The 21,497-nt window shown below is 41.7% G+C and overlaps 1 protein-coding gene across 1 annotated transcript in view; it reads right to left on the bottom strand.

Annotated features, from left to right (window-relative positions):
* Positions 1-1,086: 1,086 nt before the first annotated feature.
* Positions 1,087-21,497, bottom strand: part of LOC23687658 (D(2) dopamine receptor A) — a 279,508-nt gene continuing 259,097 nt past the window's right edge. The window contains exon 5 of the mRNA XM_021838524.1: positions 1,087-2,077. Coding sequence (XP_021694216.1) covers positions 1,462-2,077 — 616 coding nt within the window. The 3' untranslated portion in view covers positions 1,087-1,461. The remainder of the gene's footprint in view (positions 2,078-21,497) is intronic.

Raw genomic sequence — 21,497 nt, 5'->3', positions numbered from 1 at the left:
TTTCTTGATGGATCGTTGGAGAAATTCTGGGTAGAATAACTGTAAGAGTTCCTGGAGTAAATCTCTGTATGTATTTCTGTACGAATTTTTGAAAGAATTTCTAGAGAAAATCATGTAGAATCCCTGAAGCAATCCCTGGAAGAATGTTTGGATTGATTGCTGAAGGATTTTGTGGAGAAATATGTGGAGGAATTCTTAGCAAAATCACTAGAAGAAAGATTGGAAGATTGATAAGAAGAATCCCTGGTGGAATTTTTGATGAAATCTCTATAGTAATTTCTTGGGACGGATTTTTTTAGCAATCCTTTAAGCATTTCTAGGGAAATCCCTGGTGGAATCCGTTTTGGTAATCCTGAAGTTACGCTGGAGAATTTCTCAAATAAATCATTGGAGGATTTTTTGGTAGAATTCTTGAAGGGAGCATTGGAACAATCACAGAAGAAGTCCCTTGGGGAGTTTTTGGATAGGTCCATGGAGTAATCTGTAGAAAAAAATGCTGAAGAAATTCCTGGTGGAATTTTTGATGGAACTCCTGGAGGAATCCTAGCAATCAGCCCTGGCAAAATCCCTGGGGGAATTTCTGGTGATGAATTTCTCGAAGAATTCTTTGAGAAGTTTCTGAAAGAATATGTGATGTAAATCTTTGGTAATGCGTGATGCAATCCTTGGAACTAACTTCTAATGGAATTCTATGGAATTCAAAAGTCTTTGAAAAATGGTTATAGCAATCTCTGGAGGCAGCTTTGGAGTAAGCCCTGAAGAATTTCTGAAGAAATCTCTTGAGAAATATTTTGGATTGATCTTGGAGGATCCTGGATAATATGTAGAGGAATCTCTGGAAAAAAAAATCCAGGATGAATTCCTGAAGCATTTTCATCAGAATGAATTATTGATGGAATTCTTGGTAGAATCCCTGGAATAATTTCTAGAGGAATCCCTAGTATAACCCATGGATTACTGCATAAACTCCGAAGTAGAATAACTAGAGGAAATCACTTTAAGATTCTGGATAGACTGTTTAGAGAAATTCCTATGGTCGTTCCCACATCGATGACTTTTCAGAATTATGCCCGACCGAGACCCCTCACACTGTTAAAGTTTTACCGATTTTGCTTCGTGCGAATTATAAGTGGAATTGCTCATCAATATCCATTTCTTCCAATACTTACATTTTGAAAGAGCAGGCTCTCCTAACTATGATTATTGTCCAGAAAACGTAGGAATTTTTCCACTACAGCCTCAGAATTCGGAAAAATAACAATCACAAGAAATATAACAAACGGAGTAAATGTTGGTCAAACCATCTGAGCGTCTGTAGGCTGCATAAGTCTTAATCCTAATGAGCTCAAATTTTGGGAGGACAGTCAGAATCTGAGTTAGAATTGAATGAGCTGTTTGATTTGGAGCCACCCTAATGTTCCCCACAACTTTCATCACCTTTAAAAGCAATTAGCACCTACGCTACTCTTGGCTCTGACTGTGATGACAAAACCGATGGTGTTGATGATGAAGATGTTGCTGCTGCTGCTGTTGTTGACCATTTTCAGAAGGTGCGTTAGAAACACTAGCCATCGCCACCGTTGGATCCCGCTGTTTCAAGCTGACTACTCCATCGGTGCTGAGGACGGTGTCCATGGTTCGTAGCGATTGCTGCTTCCGTCGGCTGCTATACTTCCTAAGCAGGGCAGCCGTTCCAACCCCACCCGCACTCTCACAACCACTGGTCACGTACAAACCGCACATGGCACTACTATTACGACGGTTGCGCCGAAGTCCCCCGCCATCAAACCCTCCGGAGCACGGCCGGAAGCACCGGAACAGGTTGAGAAACGCTTTCCGAAAGCCGCCGCTCATGAAGCAGTAGGTGATGGGATTGCAGCACGAAGACGAGTACGCCAACAGCTGGAAGAAACTGATGGCCGTGTAGCCCAGATTGTGGTAAACGGTGCTCGGCCAGAACAGGGCCATCGTGTTGATCACGTACAGCGGCGTCCAGCAGATGAAGAACTCCAGCACCACCACGAACAGCATTTTTATGATGCGCTTCTTGTTGGTGAGGCTTTTCTCCATGTTGGATCTGGAATGGGAGCAGAAATAAAAGGTTTTGTGTGTATTTAGATACTCTAACATCATTTTGGCATTAGTGTAACGCTTCAAGACATCAGTAATCATCAATAATTGCATTTTTTTTCGTTCAAATTTACAGCAATCCTCATGAAAATCTATCATTGTATCACAAGTGCATTGTATTATATTCGATCTAGAACAAATATCGACCAAAACCTCTTTGAATGGCTCAAATTATATATTTAACATACTTTATGCCATAATGGACTTCTATTTGCAAGTGTTTCTTGTGTTGATATGATAATTAAGATATACAGAATTGGATAACACATTTGCAACTTTTGAAATTACCCATACAAAATAATCAATTTGGGCAAGATCTCAGCTATTTTTAGTCCGATATCAATGAAATTTTCACAGCAAGTCAGGCGTCATTCAATTTCTACATATATATTAAAGTTATTTTTCACGACTATCAAACTATCAAAAAAACTGATTGATCATCTTTGTATTATGTATATATATATATATATATATATATATATATATATATATATATATATATATATATATATATATATATATATATATATATATATATATATATATATATATATATATATATATATATATGATATCTTTAATTTTTAAAATTTGTCGATTATTAAAATTTGACAAAAGAAACTCTTAGCTTAGCTTAGCTTAGCTTAGACTGACTATACATATCAATGGTTGCTATTCCGTGGTTGACCGAGGTCAGTGAAAATGCAGATATAATCATCTAGAAGGCTGGGATTGGCCATAACCTTCTTCAGTGTTCATAATTCAGTGTTTTTTGTTTATACTGGTTCAATAACGGCGCCGTCCTCATCCTTGCAGTCAGGTGGGACTGGGGAAAGGAATGTTAGTGTGTAAATTTTTCTATTTGGAGACCGTGTTTGCTTCTGCATCTCCACAAACGTTACTGGGAGGGATGTTTGTAAATGGGGAGGGTCGTTCGGTCACAGGATTCACTTTGATACGGGATTAGACCATGATAAACAATTATTTGTGAGATATAAACATGCTTATGCGTGAATATAATATTTTCAATACATATGAATAATTTCTATGTAGAGGAAAATAATGTCGACACTTGAAGAGACGAATCATTCTTAGTTTGTTGAACAAATAGTTAAATGCTATATTTCTACAGCTGTCAGGAAGGAAGCATGTGTTAATATATTTCACTTATAAGAAAAATAAAACACCGCTAGCGCATGACGGCTCACCAAAGTAGCATGTCCGAAAGAACTTGAAACTATTGAGAACCAGAGCTACAGGTCCAAAGCCCTGATAAAGGTGGATGGTTGTGATGGCTATGACCGTGGTCATCATGTAAAGAACAAGCGGACGATGCTGTATCGTGTCAGCACCGAGGAGGCAGCCCCTCTAGCACGATGTAGGTAGCGCAACCCTGGTTAGGTGGCCTATCGAAGACTCTTGACCAACCAAGAAAGGCAAAAGTAGAGCAAACGGATTGATTTTACGTTAACAGACCCGGCAACGAATAAAGGACAACGATTGGAAAGTCGGATCTTGGAACGTGAGAACTTTGAATGAACTCGCGCGTGTTGGGCTCCTGGCTCGTGAACTGCGGAATGTCGGCGTGAACGTGGCAGCTATCCAGGAAATACGCTGGCCGAGAACCGGAGAACGCGAATTCCGAGCGGTGGACCCCATCGCCAACACTTTATTCAAGTACCACAGCGGTGGCGACAGAGCAGAACGTGGAGTTGGCTTCATAGTGATTGGGAAGCAGATGAAGCGAATTATTCGGTGGAAACCGGTAAGCGACCGAATCTGTGCGTTGAGAATGAAGGGCAAGTTCTTCAACTACCAAGCCTGATCAGCATATATGCGCCAACGAACGATAAGCCCGATGACATGAAGGATGAGTTCTATGAGAGCCTGGATAAGGCCTACGGAGAGTGCCAAAAACAAGACGTCAAGATAGTCATCGGCGACGCAAATGCGCAGATCGGGAAAGAAGATTTCTTCCGACCCGTCATTGGAACGGAAAGCCTTCATTCCGTTACCCATGATAATGGCGTGCGGCTAGTAACCTTCGCTGCTGCTAGAGGGATGGCAATCAGCAGTACCTACTTCGCACGAAAGAATATCCGCAAACACACCTGGCGACACCCGAGTGGAGATGCCTGCTCCTAAATAGACCACGTGCTGGTTGATGGGCGACATTTCTCAGATGTCATGGATGTCAGGAGCTTCCGAGGCCCTAATATCGACTCGGATCATTATCTCGTTGTAGCTAAAATTCGGGCGCGGTTATCCAGCGTCACGAATTCCACAACAAACAGAACGCTGCGCTTCAATATACAACGCTTGTCGACTGATGGGGTAGCTGCGCAATACCGTCAGCAACTAGACGAGCAGTTGGGAAGAATCAACGTTGCTGGAGACGTCGACAGCCTGTGGGACCCTATCCACGAAGCTGTGACAACAACGGCGCGGGAAGTGATCGGCACTGATCAACGACGAAGACGAAACGACTGGTTCGATGAAAATGTAGCGAGGAACAGGATGAACATAGATGACGACGATCAAGCTGTGGATCCACCGACCATAGGAGAGGTTAAAAAGGCTATCAGCGAGCTGAAGAACTGTAAGGCTGCTGGGAAGGACGAGATCCCGGTCGAGCTTCTCAAGCACGGAAGCGAGCAGCTTTACCAGTCGATCCACCGAGTACTTCTGAAGGTATGGGAGGACGAAGAATTGACGCCGGCTGGTTGGATGGCCTCATCCGCCCTATCTACAAGAAAGGGCACCGACTGGAGTGTGCCAATTACAGAGGAAGTACCCTGCTGAATTCGTCGTACAAAATTCTGTCGCGCATCCTGTTTAACAGACTGCGACCGCTCGAGGAGTCCTTCGTCGTTGAATACCAAGCTGGTTTTCGTGAGGGCCGTTCGACAATGGACCAGATGTTTAGCTTGCGTACGATCCTAGACAAATTCCGGGAGTATAACTTGCAGACTCACCATCTGTTTATTGATTTCAAGGCGGCGTACGACTCAGTGAAAAGAAATGAGCTTTGGCAGATAATGTCTGAAAATGATTTTCCGGCGAAACTAATTAGGCTGATACGTGCTACGCTGGATGGTTCGAAATCAAGTGTTCGGATCGCAGACGAGGTGTCAACCTCGTTCGTGACGTTAGACGGATTGAAGCAGGGAGACGCACTTCCCAAGTAACCATAAGCACTAATAAATAAGCCCTTAATCAGCATCATAGATGCGTACATGCATTATAACAGCACCACAAATGCTTACACACCTTATAACAGCACTTCCGGTGCATAGAAACCCTATTACAGCATCATTAATGCTTCTAAGCCTGATGCATACAGGCATTAAATAAGCACTATATTGGCTTTATATTCGAATACAGGGCATGTTTAAATGCCATCCACTGTTTTGACAGATATACCACGTGCTTTGTGTTTGCATATAGTGGTAAGAGGGAGTCAAACATAAATCTTCTCACTACTACAATTGCAGGATTTATGACGGGGAAAAGTGATGGTTTAAATTGGTCACTTTTCTTTCCAATACTATTCATCTTATGTGGCCGTAGGAGCAAAGGAGCAGGACAACAACTCAACAATACGGGTGTCGTAGGTTCGAGACGCAAAACGAGGAATTTCATCATCCTAAAACGAGGATCAAAATGTGGCAATTGCAAATCCTCAGAAGGATGAAAACTACCAAAACGAATATGTCTGATACGGAGAAGTACTATCTGTATCATTTTATTACATTTTTTGCATACTATTAGAGGTTTCCGTTTTCATTCATTCATTTATTTACCTCGTGTATCAGTTACTTGGCCGCATACGCAAAAGCTCTCTGGCTGCGTACGCGAAAGCACACAATATTCGCCCTAAAACCTGGCGAAAACAACTGACGTTTCTCACGTGGTCTTATATCAGCATTAGTGGTGCAGAGAAGCACGGTTATATCTTGGCACTATAATGGCACGCTATTTCGCCTTTTCTGGCATTATAAAAGCATCATATGCGTTTATAAAACTGACATGCATCAAATGATTACCCTATATGCGCATATAATGCTGTTACCGTGCCGCATTATCGTGCTTACCGGTTTATTGGGGTTTCGAATTTACTGTTCAACATTGCACTGGAAGGTGCTATTAGGAGATCTGGCGTGCAGAGAAATGGCACTATTATCACAAGGTCGCACATGCTCCTTGGCTTTGCGGACGATATAGACCTGATTGGAATCGATCGCAGGTCAGTGGAAGAGGCCTTCGTGCCTCTGAAGAGGGAGACAGCGAGGATAGGCCTGACCATCAATTCTACCAAGACGAAGTACATGGTTGCAGGTAGAGATAGAGTCAGGCATAGTGGTGTAAGTGCTGAGGTAGTGTTTGATGGGGATGTGTTTGAAGTTGTTGAAGAATTTGTTTACCTTGGAACACTTGTGCCATGTGACAACGACGTTTCCCGCGAAGTGAAAAGACGTGTTGCGGCTGCGAATAGGGCCTTTTACGGAGTACGTAACCAGCTTAGGTCCCGCAGCTTGCAAACCGAAACAAAATTCGCCCTGTATAAAACATTGATTCTTCCGGTGGCTCTCTACGGGCACGAAGCGTGGAAGTTGAAAGAGTCAGACCGGAAAGCTCTCGGTGTTTTTGAGCGTAAAGTGCTGCGGACAATACTCGGTGGGAAACTCGAAAATGGTGTGTGGCGCAGACGCATGAATCACGAGTTGTATCAAGTGTACAAAGATGCGAATATTATCAAACGTGTAAAATACGGCAGACTTCAGTGGGCTGGTCACTTAGTGCGAATGTCGGAAGAAAGAATTGCAAAAATAATATTCAGCAGGGAACCAGGCAGAGGTCGGCGGCTTCGGGGAAGGCTGTACGCAGTGGAAGAGGACCTGGCGACCCTAAACGTTCGGGGCAACTGGAGAACCGAACCGATGTACAGCTTCGGTTTGAACCTTGCAACTTGTGTTGAACCGCAAACGCGCTTCGTCTCTGTACCAGTGTATCAAACCAAAGTTCGGTTCAAACTTTGGTTCAAACTTGGAAATAATGGCACAAAGCAGGCAGACAGGGAACGGTTGAAATCCACGCGGATATATTTCTACGATCATATATCCCGACTAGAGGCTTGTAACAAAAATATAATACAATTTTATCAGAATATGATATGCATATCATATTATGATATAATTTTGTTAGGCTCCGTTATCCACAAAACATAATAAAACAAAAATATAACATAATGTGTTTTATTTCCCTATAAGATATATTGTTGTTCATTTCTAACAACTTTATATCAAAATAAATAGATAGTTATGCATCTCAATAATATACAATATTATCGTATATTGAACAGTATTATAATTTTGATACTTTGTATCAAACATTATAACTTGATTTGATATGTTTTTGATAGAATTAGAACACATTTTGTTATGTTTATGTTACTATTCATACACTTTTTGTTATAGTTTTAGTTATTTTAACAACATCCTGCATCAAGTTTGTAACAACCTATGTTCAAAAAAACCTTATAATATAATAACAGGTGCTGATATAATTTTGTTATGTACCCTTAGTCGGGATGGAACTTCTTGGTTCAAATCGCAAGACCCTTGAGGCTTGATTAAATAAATCAACTAAGATCAATACTTCAAATAACATTCTGGGTAACTTTTTGAAAAAACAAAGGATTTTACTAGATCAAACAACAAGACACGATAAATAGAAATTGATAAGCGTGGATATTAATAATTTTCGGTCTCTCCGATTACATTTTGATCCTCGGATGCAACCGAATATTAGCACCAAAATTTGAACCACGGTTGCAATCGAGGTACAAACGGACCGGTTCTTGAACCGGCGTTTGCACCGATGTTCACTTCCCGGGTAGAGGAGAATATTAAAAGAATGACATATTTTACCATTAAAATAGAATGTTTGAATAGCAAAATTTGTTCTTTGTTTGTTTGAAATAAGATATAAAATAACAAAAATAATAACTGAGTTTGTATGGCATAAAAACTAAATCATAACATATTTTGCCATTGTAATAACAAAAATATAGGCAACCGTAAATAACAAAATATGTTATTATTTAGATATTGATAACAAAATAGTCACTAAATAAGCTTTTCACGAGTAGATCAAAATAACAGTAATTTTAGTTCTTTGACTTTATTATCTAAATTTAGCATGATTGAAAAATAATCTTTTTGCTTTCCTGCTTAATAACTTTTGCTTTTGAAATCTTTTATGAATATCATACGAATCGTAAAATGAGCTATTATGGCAAAATTTGATATTGGTTTGTTCTCATGAATTATTTAAATTAAGTTTTCAAATATAAAAATAATGACATATTTTACTATGATGGCGATGTTTATTATTCTTTAGATATTTGATGTTTTAAGTATTTTTGCACACATAACCATGTTAGTACATTTTGTTATTGATTAGTTATTATACTATAACCTCAATTTACGAACTAGATCGGGGGTGCGTAAATTGAGTTGGTGCGTAAATTGAATCAATGCGTAAAACGAGGGAGCTCAGCTCGTAAAACGAGGTTTTGCTGTTTGGAGTCTACTTGTATGAAACTAATTTATATTATTTAGTAAAAATATGTTCTTTTAGCACCATTGACATATTATTAATACATTGGGTTCTAAATCAGGCTAGAACGTCTGCAAGGTCTTCCAAGATCTCTTTGAGTTTGGGCATGTGATTCTACATGATTTAACGGAGATCAATTTATTATTTCTATGTAGAAGAATGTCTCACAATACTGGACCCTAGAAGATTGTTATATTTTTAAGAAACAAACGATTGTCAGATCCATGTTTTGGTAATTAAGTGAGTACAACAGGTGTTCTAGTTCATCCAAAAACTTCCTGGAATATATTCCTGCAATGTACTGGCATATTTAGCGATCCTTTGAGGTTTTTTTTTATATTGCACAGGCCCTTATCTGTTCATAGTAGTAAAATGAGTATTTTTATAGTTGTATTAATTTGTGTGGATGTCCTAGGTCCTCCAAGATCTATATCGAATAAAGGTCTTAGGATCTACAAGCGTAACCAATTATCAATAGATGCTTTTTTGATATGGCGCAGGCCCTTATCTATATGTAGCAGTAAAATAAGTAATGTTATAATTTGTACCGATATCCTAGGTCCTCCAAAGACTTCATTGAATATAGGCCTTTGAATCTACAAACGTGATCAATGGTTTATAAATAGTTTTTTTTTATATGGCACAGTCTTTTAACCATTCATTCAAGTCAACGTAATGTTTTATTGATTTATACGGATGTTTTTGGTGCTCCAAGGACTCCATTGAATAAGAGCCTTTAGATCGACGGCCATAATAAGTGATTAGAAGATAGTTTTCAAATACTCCAAAGGCCCCTTACCATTCCTGTGGGTAAACGGTGAATTGTATGAATTTGTGCGGATGTCCTTGGTTCTCTAAGATCTCTATTGAATATGGGCATTAGGATATACTCGCGTAACCAATCATCAATAGATAGTTCGTCAATATTGCAAAGGACTTTTATTATCCATATTAGCAAACGAAGTGTTGTATTGAGTTTGTTTATTTGAGTGACCCTTTAACTTACTGTCTTTCGGGTTGTATTGAGTTGTGTCGATGTTTTTGTACTTCCAAGGACTTAACGATATATAAGCCTGAATATATACAAACTTAAGTAGTTGTACATTGATGATACTTATTTATAGCATAAAATCTAAACTCTTAAGGCTAAGTAGCCCGTCATTCATTTTGGTAGACATGTTGATTTTGCAGATTGCAATTTCAAAGTGATAAAACTCAGTAATCTTAAGTAATATTGATTCATACAAGTATCACTACTTGCGCTTACATACAGAAAATATGGTGATACATTTTCAGCAATGTCAGTGCAAAACCTAGTGATTTCCTTTAATTTGCAATCGTGAGACGGATTGGCCAAACTCATCGATGCCCACTACAATTTTCAATGACGGCCTACTTCGCCTTAATATAAGCAAATGGATCAATGTACTGATCTGTACTGATGTTTATGAATTTACTTCGTTGAACAAGTGACGTTAATTGAATTTGCTTAAAAACAGACTTCGTTGATTGAGGTTCTGGTGAATGAATTTGAATGGCATCAGACATCGATTTTCGTCAACAATATTCTCCAAACGTAGGTCGCCATCTTGAATTCCAAAATTGCGTCGGACATCGATTTTCGTCATCCCCTTGTCGTACCCGTTTCGAAAATACCCATATTACATGTGTTTCCAACTATTTTCTCCAACCGGAGGTCGCCATCTTGGATTCTAAAATGGCGTTGGACATCGATTTTTGTCATCCCCTCGTCGTGCCCATTACGAAAATACCCAAATTGTATGGGTTTCCACAAATCAGAGGTCGCCATTTTGGATTCCAAAATGGCATCGAACATCGCTTTTTTCGCAATCCCCTCGTCGTGCCCATATTGTATGGGTTTCTAACGATTTTCCTACTGTTTTTCCAAACCAGAGGTTGCCATCTTGGTTTCCAAAATGGCGTCGGACATCGTTCTCAATATTGTGTGGGTTACCAACGATTTTTGAACGGTTTTCTCAAACCAGAGGTCGCCATCTTGGATTGCAAAATGGCGTCAGACATCGTTCTTCGTTATCTCCTTGTCATTCTCGTTCCGAAAATACCCATATTGTATAAGTTTTCAAAGATTTTCCAACGGTTTTCCCAAACCAGAGATCGCCATCTTGGATTCCAAAATGGCCTCGGACATCGTTTTTCGTTATCCCCTCGTCGTGCCCGTTCCAAAAATACCCATATTGTATGGGTTTCCAATGATTTTTGAACGGTTTTCCCCAACCTGAGGTCGCCATCTTGGATTGCAAAATGGCGTCGGATATCGTTTTTCGTCATTTCCTCGTCGTGCTCGTTCCGAAAAAAAAAACCCATATTGTATAAGTTTCCAACGATTTTCGAACGGTTTTCCCAAACCAGAGGTCGCCATCTTGGATTCCAAAATGGCGTCGGACATCGCTTTTTGTCATCCCCTCGTCTTGCCCGTTCCGAAAATACCCATATTGTATGGGTTCCCAACGGTTTTCCCCAACCGGAGATCAATAATTTCCCACAGAATTGTCAAAACTCAATTTACGCAATGCGTAAAAAAGTGACGTAAATTGAGTTAACTTCGTAAATAAAGTGACTTAAATTGAGGTAGCGTTAAAAAAGACTTCGTAAATTGAGGTTTTAGTGTACATGACTTCCAAGTACAACATATCAATGACAAATTTTGCTATTATTGTATGTTTTGCTATTGACGAGATATTTAATGTCATATATTAATATCATAATAATGGTTTGGGAAGACTGGTGGCGAACCATTCAAAGTTTGTTGAATTAGGTCAACTTTTGCAAGTCTACACTTGTAGTGTCGAACTTTTAATTTTTTTTTAATTTAAAAAACAAATGTAAAGGGAAAGAAGTGTTTTGAAAAAAACAAGTAAAACATAAATAATTCTTAAATGAGATTTTATGCCAACACTCACACTCATAGTTTGCTGAAAAATCAAATTTACGTCCCACGGTTGTAACGATTAAATGTGTAGTCATACATATGATATAGAATAAATATAAGAGCATGAAACGAACTCACTAATTGATCCGTCATCCTTGACTGAGCAGCCACAATCCACTTTCAGCTTCACTCATTTGCTTGGCTATACAAAAGCACACAGACCCGAGGAAAAATATAATAATTGCTCGGGCTTTCTCGACGCACTGCCCGGCAGAAAAGAACGCGCAACCCACGAGGAAAAGAAACCTGACGTTTGCTCGGGCTTTTTCATACACTGCCCGGCATAAAAGAACGCGCGCGCGCAACTGACGACGGGCTTTCTCGACGCACCAAGAGCAAGGCAAATTAACATATAGCTGACATATTTTTTAACAAAGTTTGTCCAACAAGTTTCATTAATTCTAGAAAGATTGGTTTTTTTTTTTTTTTTTTTTTTTTTTTTTTTTTTTTTTTTTTTTTTTTTTTTTTTTTTTTTTTTTTTTTTTTACAAGGGGGAAATCTGCAAACAGATCCCCTGAGAAGATAACTCAGGGAATGCGGGGATGACGCACCAACGACGACCCGCTAAAACCAGCCTATGCACTGTGCATGAGCAATTCATTTAGAATTGCTCAAGTGGTGAACAGTGCATCGACATGACCCTTGGACTCAGACCCTCATCTCCCCGGAACCACCTTACGGTATTTCTTCGGAAAGGGACCAGTGCATATAGCACAACACGTGTAGCAGAAGTAGCCTAGGCAAACTGCTTCTCCTAGCCGACTTAAACAATGTTACAAGGGACCAGCCTCGGCAGGGCTAATCCTCTGCAGCCAACTCTTGGTCGGCGCGCCATAGACGCTGCAATTCTAACATAATGTGAGTGACAGCCGTAGTTACTGCATTCCAGCACTCGGCATCCGCACACATTCTCTCTATAATATTGTCGGGGGACGTGTCCCCTCCGCATGTAGTGAGCATGCGACCTCTCACAACAATGAAACGGGGGCAATCGAACACGACATGCTCCGCTGTTTCCTCTACATCAGCACAATTGGGGCACGCAGGAGATTCTGAGTGCCCGAACCTATGCAGGTACTGTCTATAGCAACCATGTCCTGACAGAAACTGCGTCAGGTGGAAGTTCACTTCCCCATGGCTTCTACCATACCAATCTGACACATTTGGTATTAGTCGATGGGTCCATCTACCCTTAGTGGAGTTATCCCATTCCTGCTGCCAGCTTCTGAGCGTTTCCTCTTTACACGTGTCGCGGACTCCTCTGGTACCCCTTTGGTTGAAGCATTGAACATCTTCCTTGATGATGAGCCCGATGGGCGTCATCCCGGCTATGATGCACATGGCCTCTTTAGATACCGTCCGGTATGCACTTGCTACTCTTAAGCACATTATCCTGTACGTGCTTTCCAACCGCTTTAGGTTTCTGTTCGTTCTAAGCGCTTTTGACCAGATTGGTCCTCCATACCTTAGTATGGATAGCGCCACGCTTGCCAGCAGCTTGCGTTTGCTGGCAATTACAGCAGAGCTGTTAGACATCATCCTCGAAAGCGCCGCTATAGCCATAGATGCCCTTTTACAGGCATATTCAACGTGGCTAGCGAAGCTCAGCTTGTCATCGATCATTACCCCAAGATGCCTAAGGGATCGCTTGGACTCTATGGTGCAATCACCTACCGAGATAAGCGCCCGTTGCTCGGACTAGCGGTTGTTGACCACCACCACCTCAGTCTTGTGACGGGCCAGTCCTAGTTTCCTAGACTTCATCCATTCCTCAACCAGGGAAATAGAGTGCGCTGCTGTCAACTCTACTTCCTCCATCGATTCACCATAGACCACTAGGGTGATATCGTCGGCGAAGCCAACAATCTTAACACCCGTCGGAAGGGGCAGCCTCAGTACGTCATCGTACATCGCATTCCATAACAGCGGGCCCAGGATTGAACCTTGAGGTACTCCCGCGGTAATTCGAACGCTTTTCTGCCCCTCCTCTGTGTCATACAGTAGAATCCTACCATCAAAATAGCTTTCTAGAAGCTTACACAACTGCACCGGTACCTTGAGGCGGTGAAGCGCGTGTGCTATTGCTTCCCAGCTTGCGCTGTTGAACGCATTCTTCACATCCAGAGTGACAACCGCGCAGTAACGGATGCCGCTCCTTTTATGCTCGATTGCCACCTCAGCTGTTTGAACGACCGACTGGATGGCGTCCAGAGTAGATTTACCTTTTCTGAATCCAAACTGGTTGTTGGACAGGCCGTCCGCACTCTCCGTATACGGTACTAGTCTGTTGAGAATCAACCTCTCCAATAACTTGCCCGTCGTATCTAGTAGACAGATAGGTCTATACGCCGACGGGTCACCTGGTGGTTTCCCCGCCTTTGGTAGTAGCACCAATTTCTGTCGCTTCCATACATCCGGGAAGATTCCTTGATCAATGCAGCGTTGCATCGTGGTTCTGAACATGTCCGGATCCGTGTTCACTGCCGCTTTTAAGGCAACATTCGGGATACCATCGGGTCCCGGTGCCTTGTTTGACGGCGCTGGGGGCCGCATACGGCGCTGGGGGCCATGGGCTTATGGGATGGTGCGGGAAGAGTACATCGATTATCGATCGCAGCAACTCGGGCGATTTCTCTTGAGGTGCTATGGCTCCTTTGGTCTTAGCCATTACCACTCTGTAGGCGTCACCCCATGGACTAGAATTGGCACTCTCGCATAGACTTTCAAAGCATGCCCGTTTTCGACTCTTGATTTCCTTTTTGAGAGCCAACTTTGCCTCTCTGAATGCTGCACCGCGTTCCTCTCTTTGTGCTTCTGTGCGTGCGCGTTGCATTCTTCGTCTAGCCCGAAGGCAGATTGCTCGAAGATTTGCAATTGATTCGCACCACCAATACACTGGCGGCCTGTTCTCTCTAGGAGGGGCTTTTCTCGGCATGGAAGCATCACACGCTCGTGATATCATAGCAACTAGCTCTTCACCGTTTAGGTCCAGGGTGTTTCGTTCGCGCCTCAGGGCTTCAGTGAATACTTCGCCGTCGAAGCGCGCTGTTTTCCATCCTCGGGCTTGGGTCGAGTTACATCGCGCTGCCTTCTGCCCGCCTGGTATTATACTATAGCGAATCGATTGATGATCGCTATGAGTATAACCGTCATCAACGCGCCAGTTCATGGTACCTAAAAGGTTAGGACTACAAAACGTCACGTCGATGATCGATTCTGCACCATTTCTGCGGAAGGTACTCACTGTACCCACATTTGCCAGCTTTACATTTAATGCGGCCAGGGATTCCAACAATAGCTGGCCTCTTTGATTGGTGCAGCGGCTACCCCACTCCACTGCCCATGCATTAAAGTCGCCAGCTATCACTACTGGCTGCCGATTAGCTAGTTCGGCCATCATCCTGTCAACCATGTGGGAAAATTCCTCAATCGACCACCTTGGGGGCGCGTAACAACTGCAATAGAACACGCCGTTGATTTTTGCTATCGCAAAACCGTCATTTGAGCTAGAGACTACTTCTTGGATTGGGTATCGTCCTGTCGTCCCTATAGCTGCTAGCTGTTGAGACCTATCCGCCACCCAGTTCCCGTTGTTGGCTGGTATGCGGTATGGGTCCGATAATAACACCACGTCAGTCTTGGTTTCCGAGACTGACTGCCAAAGCAGCTGCTGGGCTGCATCACAGTGGTTTAAATTTAACTGTGTTACTTCCGTTTTGGCTGCTTTGATACTCCGCTTGTGCCCGGACATTTGGGTCCGCCCGTTAAGTGTCCGTTGTCTGCTCTGTCGACACATATTAGGCACTTAGCGATTTGCTTACAATCGCTTGCCCTATGGCCATCAGCGCCGCATTTTCTGCACATCTTACTTCTGTCGGGACCATTGCAATTCCACGACTTATGGCCCTTCCCGAAACACTTGAAGCAAACTTCAGGAGGCTGTTGTATGCTCAGCCGGCAAACCGACCAGCCTACCTTGAGTATGCCCAAGTTCTTCGCTTTGTTGGCCTCTGCGACCGGCAGCCTGATCGCCGCCACCTGGGTGCCCTGCGGGCCCTTTCTAAGGTGGATGGCCTTACTGGCTACGTCGATGTCACACTGCTCTTTGAGGGCAGCCGAGACCTCCGCTGCATCGGTGACCTCATCCAGATTTTTACACTGGAGAGTCGCTTCAGCAGTAAGGGATCTTACATCAACCTCGTCACCAAGTACTTCTTGTGCCAGTTGCTTATAGACTGCACCCTTTTCCTTGGCGTCCTTCTTTAAGACTAGGATCATTTCACCAATCCTAGTTCGCCTTATGCTTCGCACGTCTGCGCCCAATGGCGATAGCTTCTCTGTGCTTCGCATCGCCTTCAGAACCTCGGCGTATTTTGCTTCCTCTGTTTTGATAACGAGGGCTTCGCCTAAATTCCTACGTTTCGCTGTTTTCGGTTTAGCGCTCTCCTTGGGCTCCGTTTTCGGTTTCCTCTGTTTTTTCTTATTTCCAACTCGTATCCACGGGTTGCTGTTGCCTTGCGCCCGTGGTTCCTGTGGATGCACTGCCTGGTTCCGGTTAACCCGTGGCTCCTTTTTCTTCGCTTTCTTGGCCTTAGGATTGGTGTTGGCCTCTCCTTTGTTACCATGTCCTCTTGATCGCGGGACTTGGCTCGTGCCAGCTTTTCCGCTTTGGAGGACGGCCGCGTAGGTCGCTTTTCCCTTAGCAACCATACGTCTTTTCGCCACGTATTCATCCCCGGAAGCTTCCCTCTTCCGCATCGCGTATCGAATAATATCATCAGATATATTCGCGTTGCCTGTGAAGGAAAACACTTCGGTCTGACACGACCTAGTGTCTTTTTGGCCTTCTACCTTGCCCAGTTGTTCCTTGGCTTTCTCGTAGTCCTGCTTTGCAGCTAGGACTGATTGTCGCAATTTCAGTAGACTTGTTTTCAAGTCTTTGCTGATGTTTGTTTTGCTTTTAACATATTCGATGATGACATCAAGTTGCTCAGCAGCTACCTGCATTTTAGGGAGGTACTCCCTATTGCGATCCATGGCCTCGATTAGTCCCGGGCCATCGGTCACCACACATGTTGCACTGGAGCGGCCAGTGCCTGCCGTCGTCACAGTATCTAGGCTTTTGCCCACACTGTTTTCAATAAAGTTGGTCGCCTCCTTCCTTGGCGGGAACCTTAGCCGGTTACTGATAGGTCCAGAAGCCTCTCCTTCACATTCCGCTAGTTGTTTGTTTTGGTTGATCATCTCTTATGGGTCCCCCTAAGAGCCGCTATCCATCTCCGCTGGAATAGTCGCCTTTATAATCCCATGGTTATCTATGCAAGCAGGGAGGCCATGCTAGGGTTGACATAGTCCTTTATGGGGTACTATGTTCAGAGCCGGATCGGCGCAGGTCAGGTAATGGCATCTGAGCCTACTCCCGCCCAGTTGGAACAACCAGGCGACGGATTTGGAACGTACTCTAAGGCCTGCCACGGTTTTACGGGACGGAGGCAGCCTGCGTCATTAACCCACTCGCCGTTTCGGGCCAGTGTCACCCGACCCTACTAAGGGAGTAGAATGTCGCCGCTGTCAGCCTCAAAGCATATTATCCAGTACATATACCGTTACTTGTCCTTTGTCGTGCGCTGCCAGTATACATAATTGGGGCCGTACTGGCGTTGGTCCCAATGTGCTCGAAGCACTCCTACTCGTAATTCCATGCCTTGTCCGTTTGTATCGCGACCAGTATGCCATAATCAGGATCTCACTGGTATCAATCCTGATGTGCCGGTTGGCACTCCTGTTAGTTTGGGCTAGGGTACTTTAAGCGGCACCGGTCGCTGTGACAAAGTTGCATTCGGATTTTTGTGGTTTTTATGAAGGTTCATCAGAGCCCACTGCGAACTTCACCACATCCTGGGCAACTCCCCAACTCGCAGAGGTCCTGGGGGGGGGGGGGTCCGTTAAGCCCCTGGACTGTCGTCCCTGCTGCCCCAACAAAAAAAAAACGCATAATGCGAAGCCATAAGGGTGAAAAATTTAAACTAATTTACAACATCCTTATAATCCCACCCTTATTTAGCCTCAGGTTTGAGACTGAAGAAGAGAAGCCGATTGTCTCGGAGAAACACAAGGTCACCTGCACCATTGCTCCGGGTAGCACAGGAAGGGCACAATACTGTAGAGGGCGCCCTGGTACTCCACAGGCTCCGTTTGCGGTTAGGTTTTTTTTAGACCCCCCTAACCATTCATTCTTAGGCACGGTAAGCTTAAAGCGGCATGAATTAGGGGTCACCTGTGAGATGGACTTCTACCACCGGAACAGGCAGTCCGTAGTGTTAATTCTTAGCCAATTGAAACAACCGCTACCGACACTACACGGCTATCTAGGCTGTTCGGTAAAAGGAAGTTAACATTGATGATTAACTCCTGACGTGCCCAAACAGCCCTGAAAGATTGAAGAAGAAAGATTGGCTATCTGGGCGAAACTGACAAAATGTACACCATTCAAGAAAATATAGCGTTGAAATTGTAGCTTGAATGTCTAAATATTCACTGCACTTAAACTTTTCCCGTACCGATAATTTAACCACATTAACTATTCAAAAAACGCAAATTTGTAGAAGACGAAACTTCACCCCATGCAAAACAACACACTTTATTGATTGCGCATGTGTTTTTGTTTATCAAAATGATGGGCGCATCTGTAATAGAAATCAAAACACGGTGATAGTAAACGGCGACACTGCAAACAAAAAATAACCAAGTTCAATTGAAACCAGAATGTAAACACGGCGCAAAAGTAATAGGCGACACCTATATTGATTACAAGCTCATAAAATTGGGCGATACTGGCATTCTCGAGTACGTTTTAGGCGAAACCTTCAAAGATTTTTTGAGTACCAAATAACTAGGGAAATTGTGAGATATGTGTGTGGTATCTAGGAGGATTTTAAAACTAGGTTTTTGAAATGTGAGTAAAAGTGAAAAGGTTTAAGTTTGGTATATTTTCTCCAATTGGGATTAAAAATTGTGCATGGGAATTTCATGGCTTATTTTCTCAATGTTATTGATTTGTCAGATCGCGAATCCCTCTCGATTTGTTGATTTTAAATAAAATCAACCTTCGGAGTTTTGTACAAACTGAGTTTGAACGTTGTTGAATTTTGAAGTTTAACGTATGTCAGTTCAATCAAAAATATAATTATTAACAACTGTTATGAATAATTATTTTGAGTTATATAAGGTAAATTCGAATAGATTTATAGTTATTTCCAAAACAAACCATGAATAACGTTTATTCGACATAAATTATAACAAACCATACTACACGTTCTTTGTGTTCCTGAGATATCTAAACAATCAGATTTTCATTTTAGATAGTGCCACCTCCTGGTGGTAATATATCCAATCTTTTGACTACAAAAATAATAGCCCTGTAGCTGCTGAAAAACCCTGTCATGTGGTCAGGCTCCAGTGATGTATGTAGGTAGCCACCATACTTGCTTGAGTCTTGCTCTGCTTATGGTTCCACCAACAGTAAGGTCGAATTTCATTACCAATCTGATTTCACCATACTGCTGTATGAAGGGCCAAAAAGGGGGTGGCGGACCCGTAAGCAGAAACACTTACGTGAAACCCGCGGGAAGTAGAGAATCTCCTTCTAACAGTATGATCCAACAGACTAAGTATTGGAATTTGCAGTACTTGTCCAGCTTTCCACGGGATGGTGTGTTAGAAGATCGATTAATGTTCTGCTCACAACTGCATATCGTAACAAAAGTAGGCATTGAGAAAATGGGACACCAAGTTTGCATTTTACTGCTGTATGGGAGGAAACTAAAATTCCAAAAAATCATTAAGAATTCAAAAGAGCTTATTCGAGGCTGAAATTTTGTACAACTCATATCGCATATTGGGTGAATAATCAGAAAATAATTCTGATAGAAATTTCGTTGCTACTACATTATGAGACTCATGTATAATCTCAATGTGACTGTTTTGCGGTTACAATTGCCAATGTGACAAAACAACTTGGTATTTTTTTCGAATTTTCTAGAACAAACTCACAAATTTTAGTAAGTTGATCGAAAGTATTTATCATTTGATGACTCTTCATGGTATTAACTCCGATTTGTCAAAAATGTCGAATGTGACTGTTATGCAGTTATGGGCAGTGTTGGAGGGAAAAATATTGATCGCGAGCGACTAACATTGGTCAGGCTCCAGTGATGGCCACAAAACGAAAGTTTCATGCCCACTGTCGCCACCTGATGACAAATCTCAAGCAATGTTAGCCCTTGTACCACTGAATATTTTTACCGAAGACGCCATCTTTCTAAGTAAATCGATTTTTTCAACATGATTTCATTTTCCGTACACATTTATTCGTTCAATCAATATAGTTGACCTGGAAAACGTTGTATTGCACCCCCGTAGGCCGTAGGGATGATGCTATGGAGACTCTCATATAAAGTGACAGTTTTATTTTCGCTCAGTTTTTCTCACTTTACAGGTAAAATTCTTAAACTATTTCCACACGCAAAAACGTCCAAAACCTTGACAAGCTAAACGTAGGAGGTATCATTTAAATCCGCCAGCTCGTGTTGTACACACAGAGCGGTTCCACAGAAAATGACGACTTTTTTCCCAAATTTCATTTTTATATTTTTTGATTTGGATGAAATTTTGCACATGCTTTATATATGCCCAAAAATGCCCCAAATGCTTGCCATTTTGACTCTAGCCTTACTTTTGAGAAGGGCCTAAGAAAAAAATCCTTAATAATTTTCAAATAATTATAACTTAGAAATGGTTTGTCCGATCAGTTTGGTGCCTTCCGCAAAGTTTTAGGTTATTGTTGGGACTATCTGGAAAAAAATATACACTGTAAAAAAAAAGTTGTATTTTTTTATATATCAAAAACAAAGCTTAAAAATCAAATTTCTCAAAAATCGTATTTTCGATTTTTTTTTATATGTTAAAGTTGACAAAAAATGAAGTCTTTTGCACAGTGGGTCAAGATGGAGAAATCATGGACAAAAAAGTTATGATTTTGAAAATTTGAAGAATTTTTGAAAATGGTCATAATAAACTTTTTAAATGTTTTTCAACTTGATTTTATGAAAGTACACCAAATTTACAACAAAAAAAGAAGAGACGAACCAGCCAAGGGCTGAAAGTCTCGTTAATAAAGACAATTACAACGAAAAAGGTTAAAGGGAAAATCAGGCTAACTTTTACCGTTTTAAAGATACAGCGATTTTAATACAAAATTATGATATAATTTTCAATTATCGGTCATTTTCGAATGTTTTTTGAGGCTCATAAGCCTAGAAATTTGTTCATTGTCTGAAAGAGCAGATAATTTCTGACTAAAATGTTTGAAAAAATATTGATTTGGTAATTTTTCATGGTATGAGGCGAAATAAAAAATGTGCCTTGTAAAAAATGATTTATTTATTTTTTAACGAAACACAACTTCAACATTCAACATTGTGATATTTTGATATGTTATTATCAAGAAAATATGGAACAAAATGTTAAAAGTTAAAAAATAACAGAATAACGAATATAAAGCAATCAATACCTGAAATGCATTTATATCGATTTAAGATAATGAAATATTTCCATTCGAAAACAAAAGCTTTATGAGTAGAGGAGTAACGTGCCCAGTTGTCTCACATAAATATACCTGATGTTTTCTTAAAGTACAGCACGTTGGTATATTTTTGTGGTCGGACAGAAACGTACCTAATAGTTGATTCAAGTACCCATGTTGGTATAAAAAAGA

Source organism: Aedes aegypti, chromosome 1 (genome assembly GCF_002204515.2).
Source record: "Aedes aegypti strain LVP_AGWG chromosome 1, AaegL5.0 Primary Assembly, whole genome shotgun sequence".
NCBI classification, from domain to species: Eukaryota; Metazoa; Arthropoda; class Insecta; order Diptera; family Culicidae; genus Aedes; species Aedes aegypti.
This window is presented reverse-complemented; position numbering and strand designations above follow the sequence as displayed.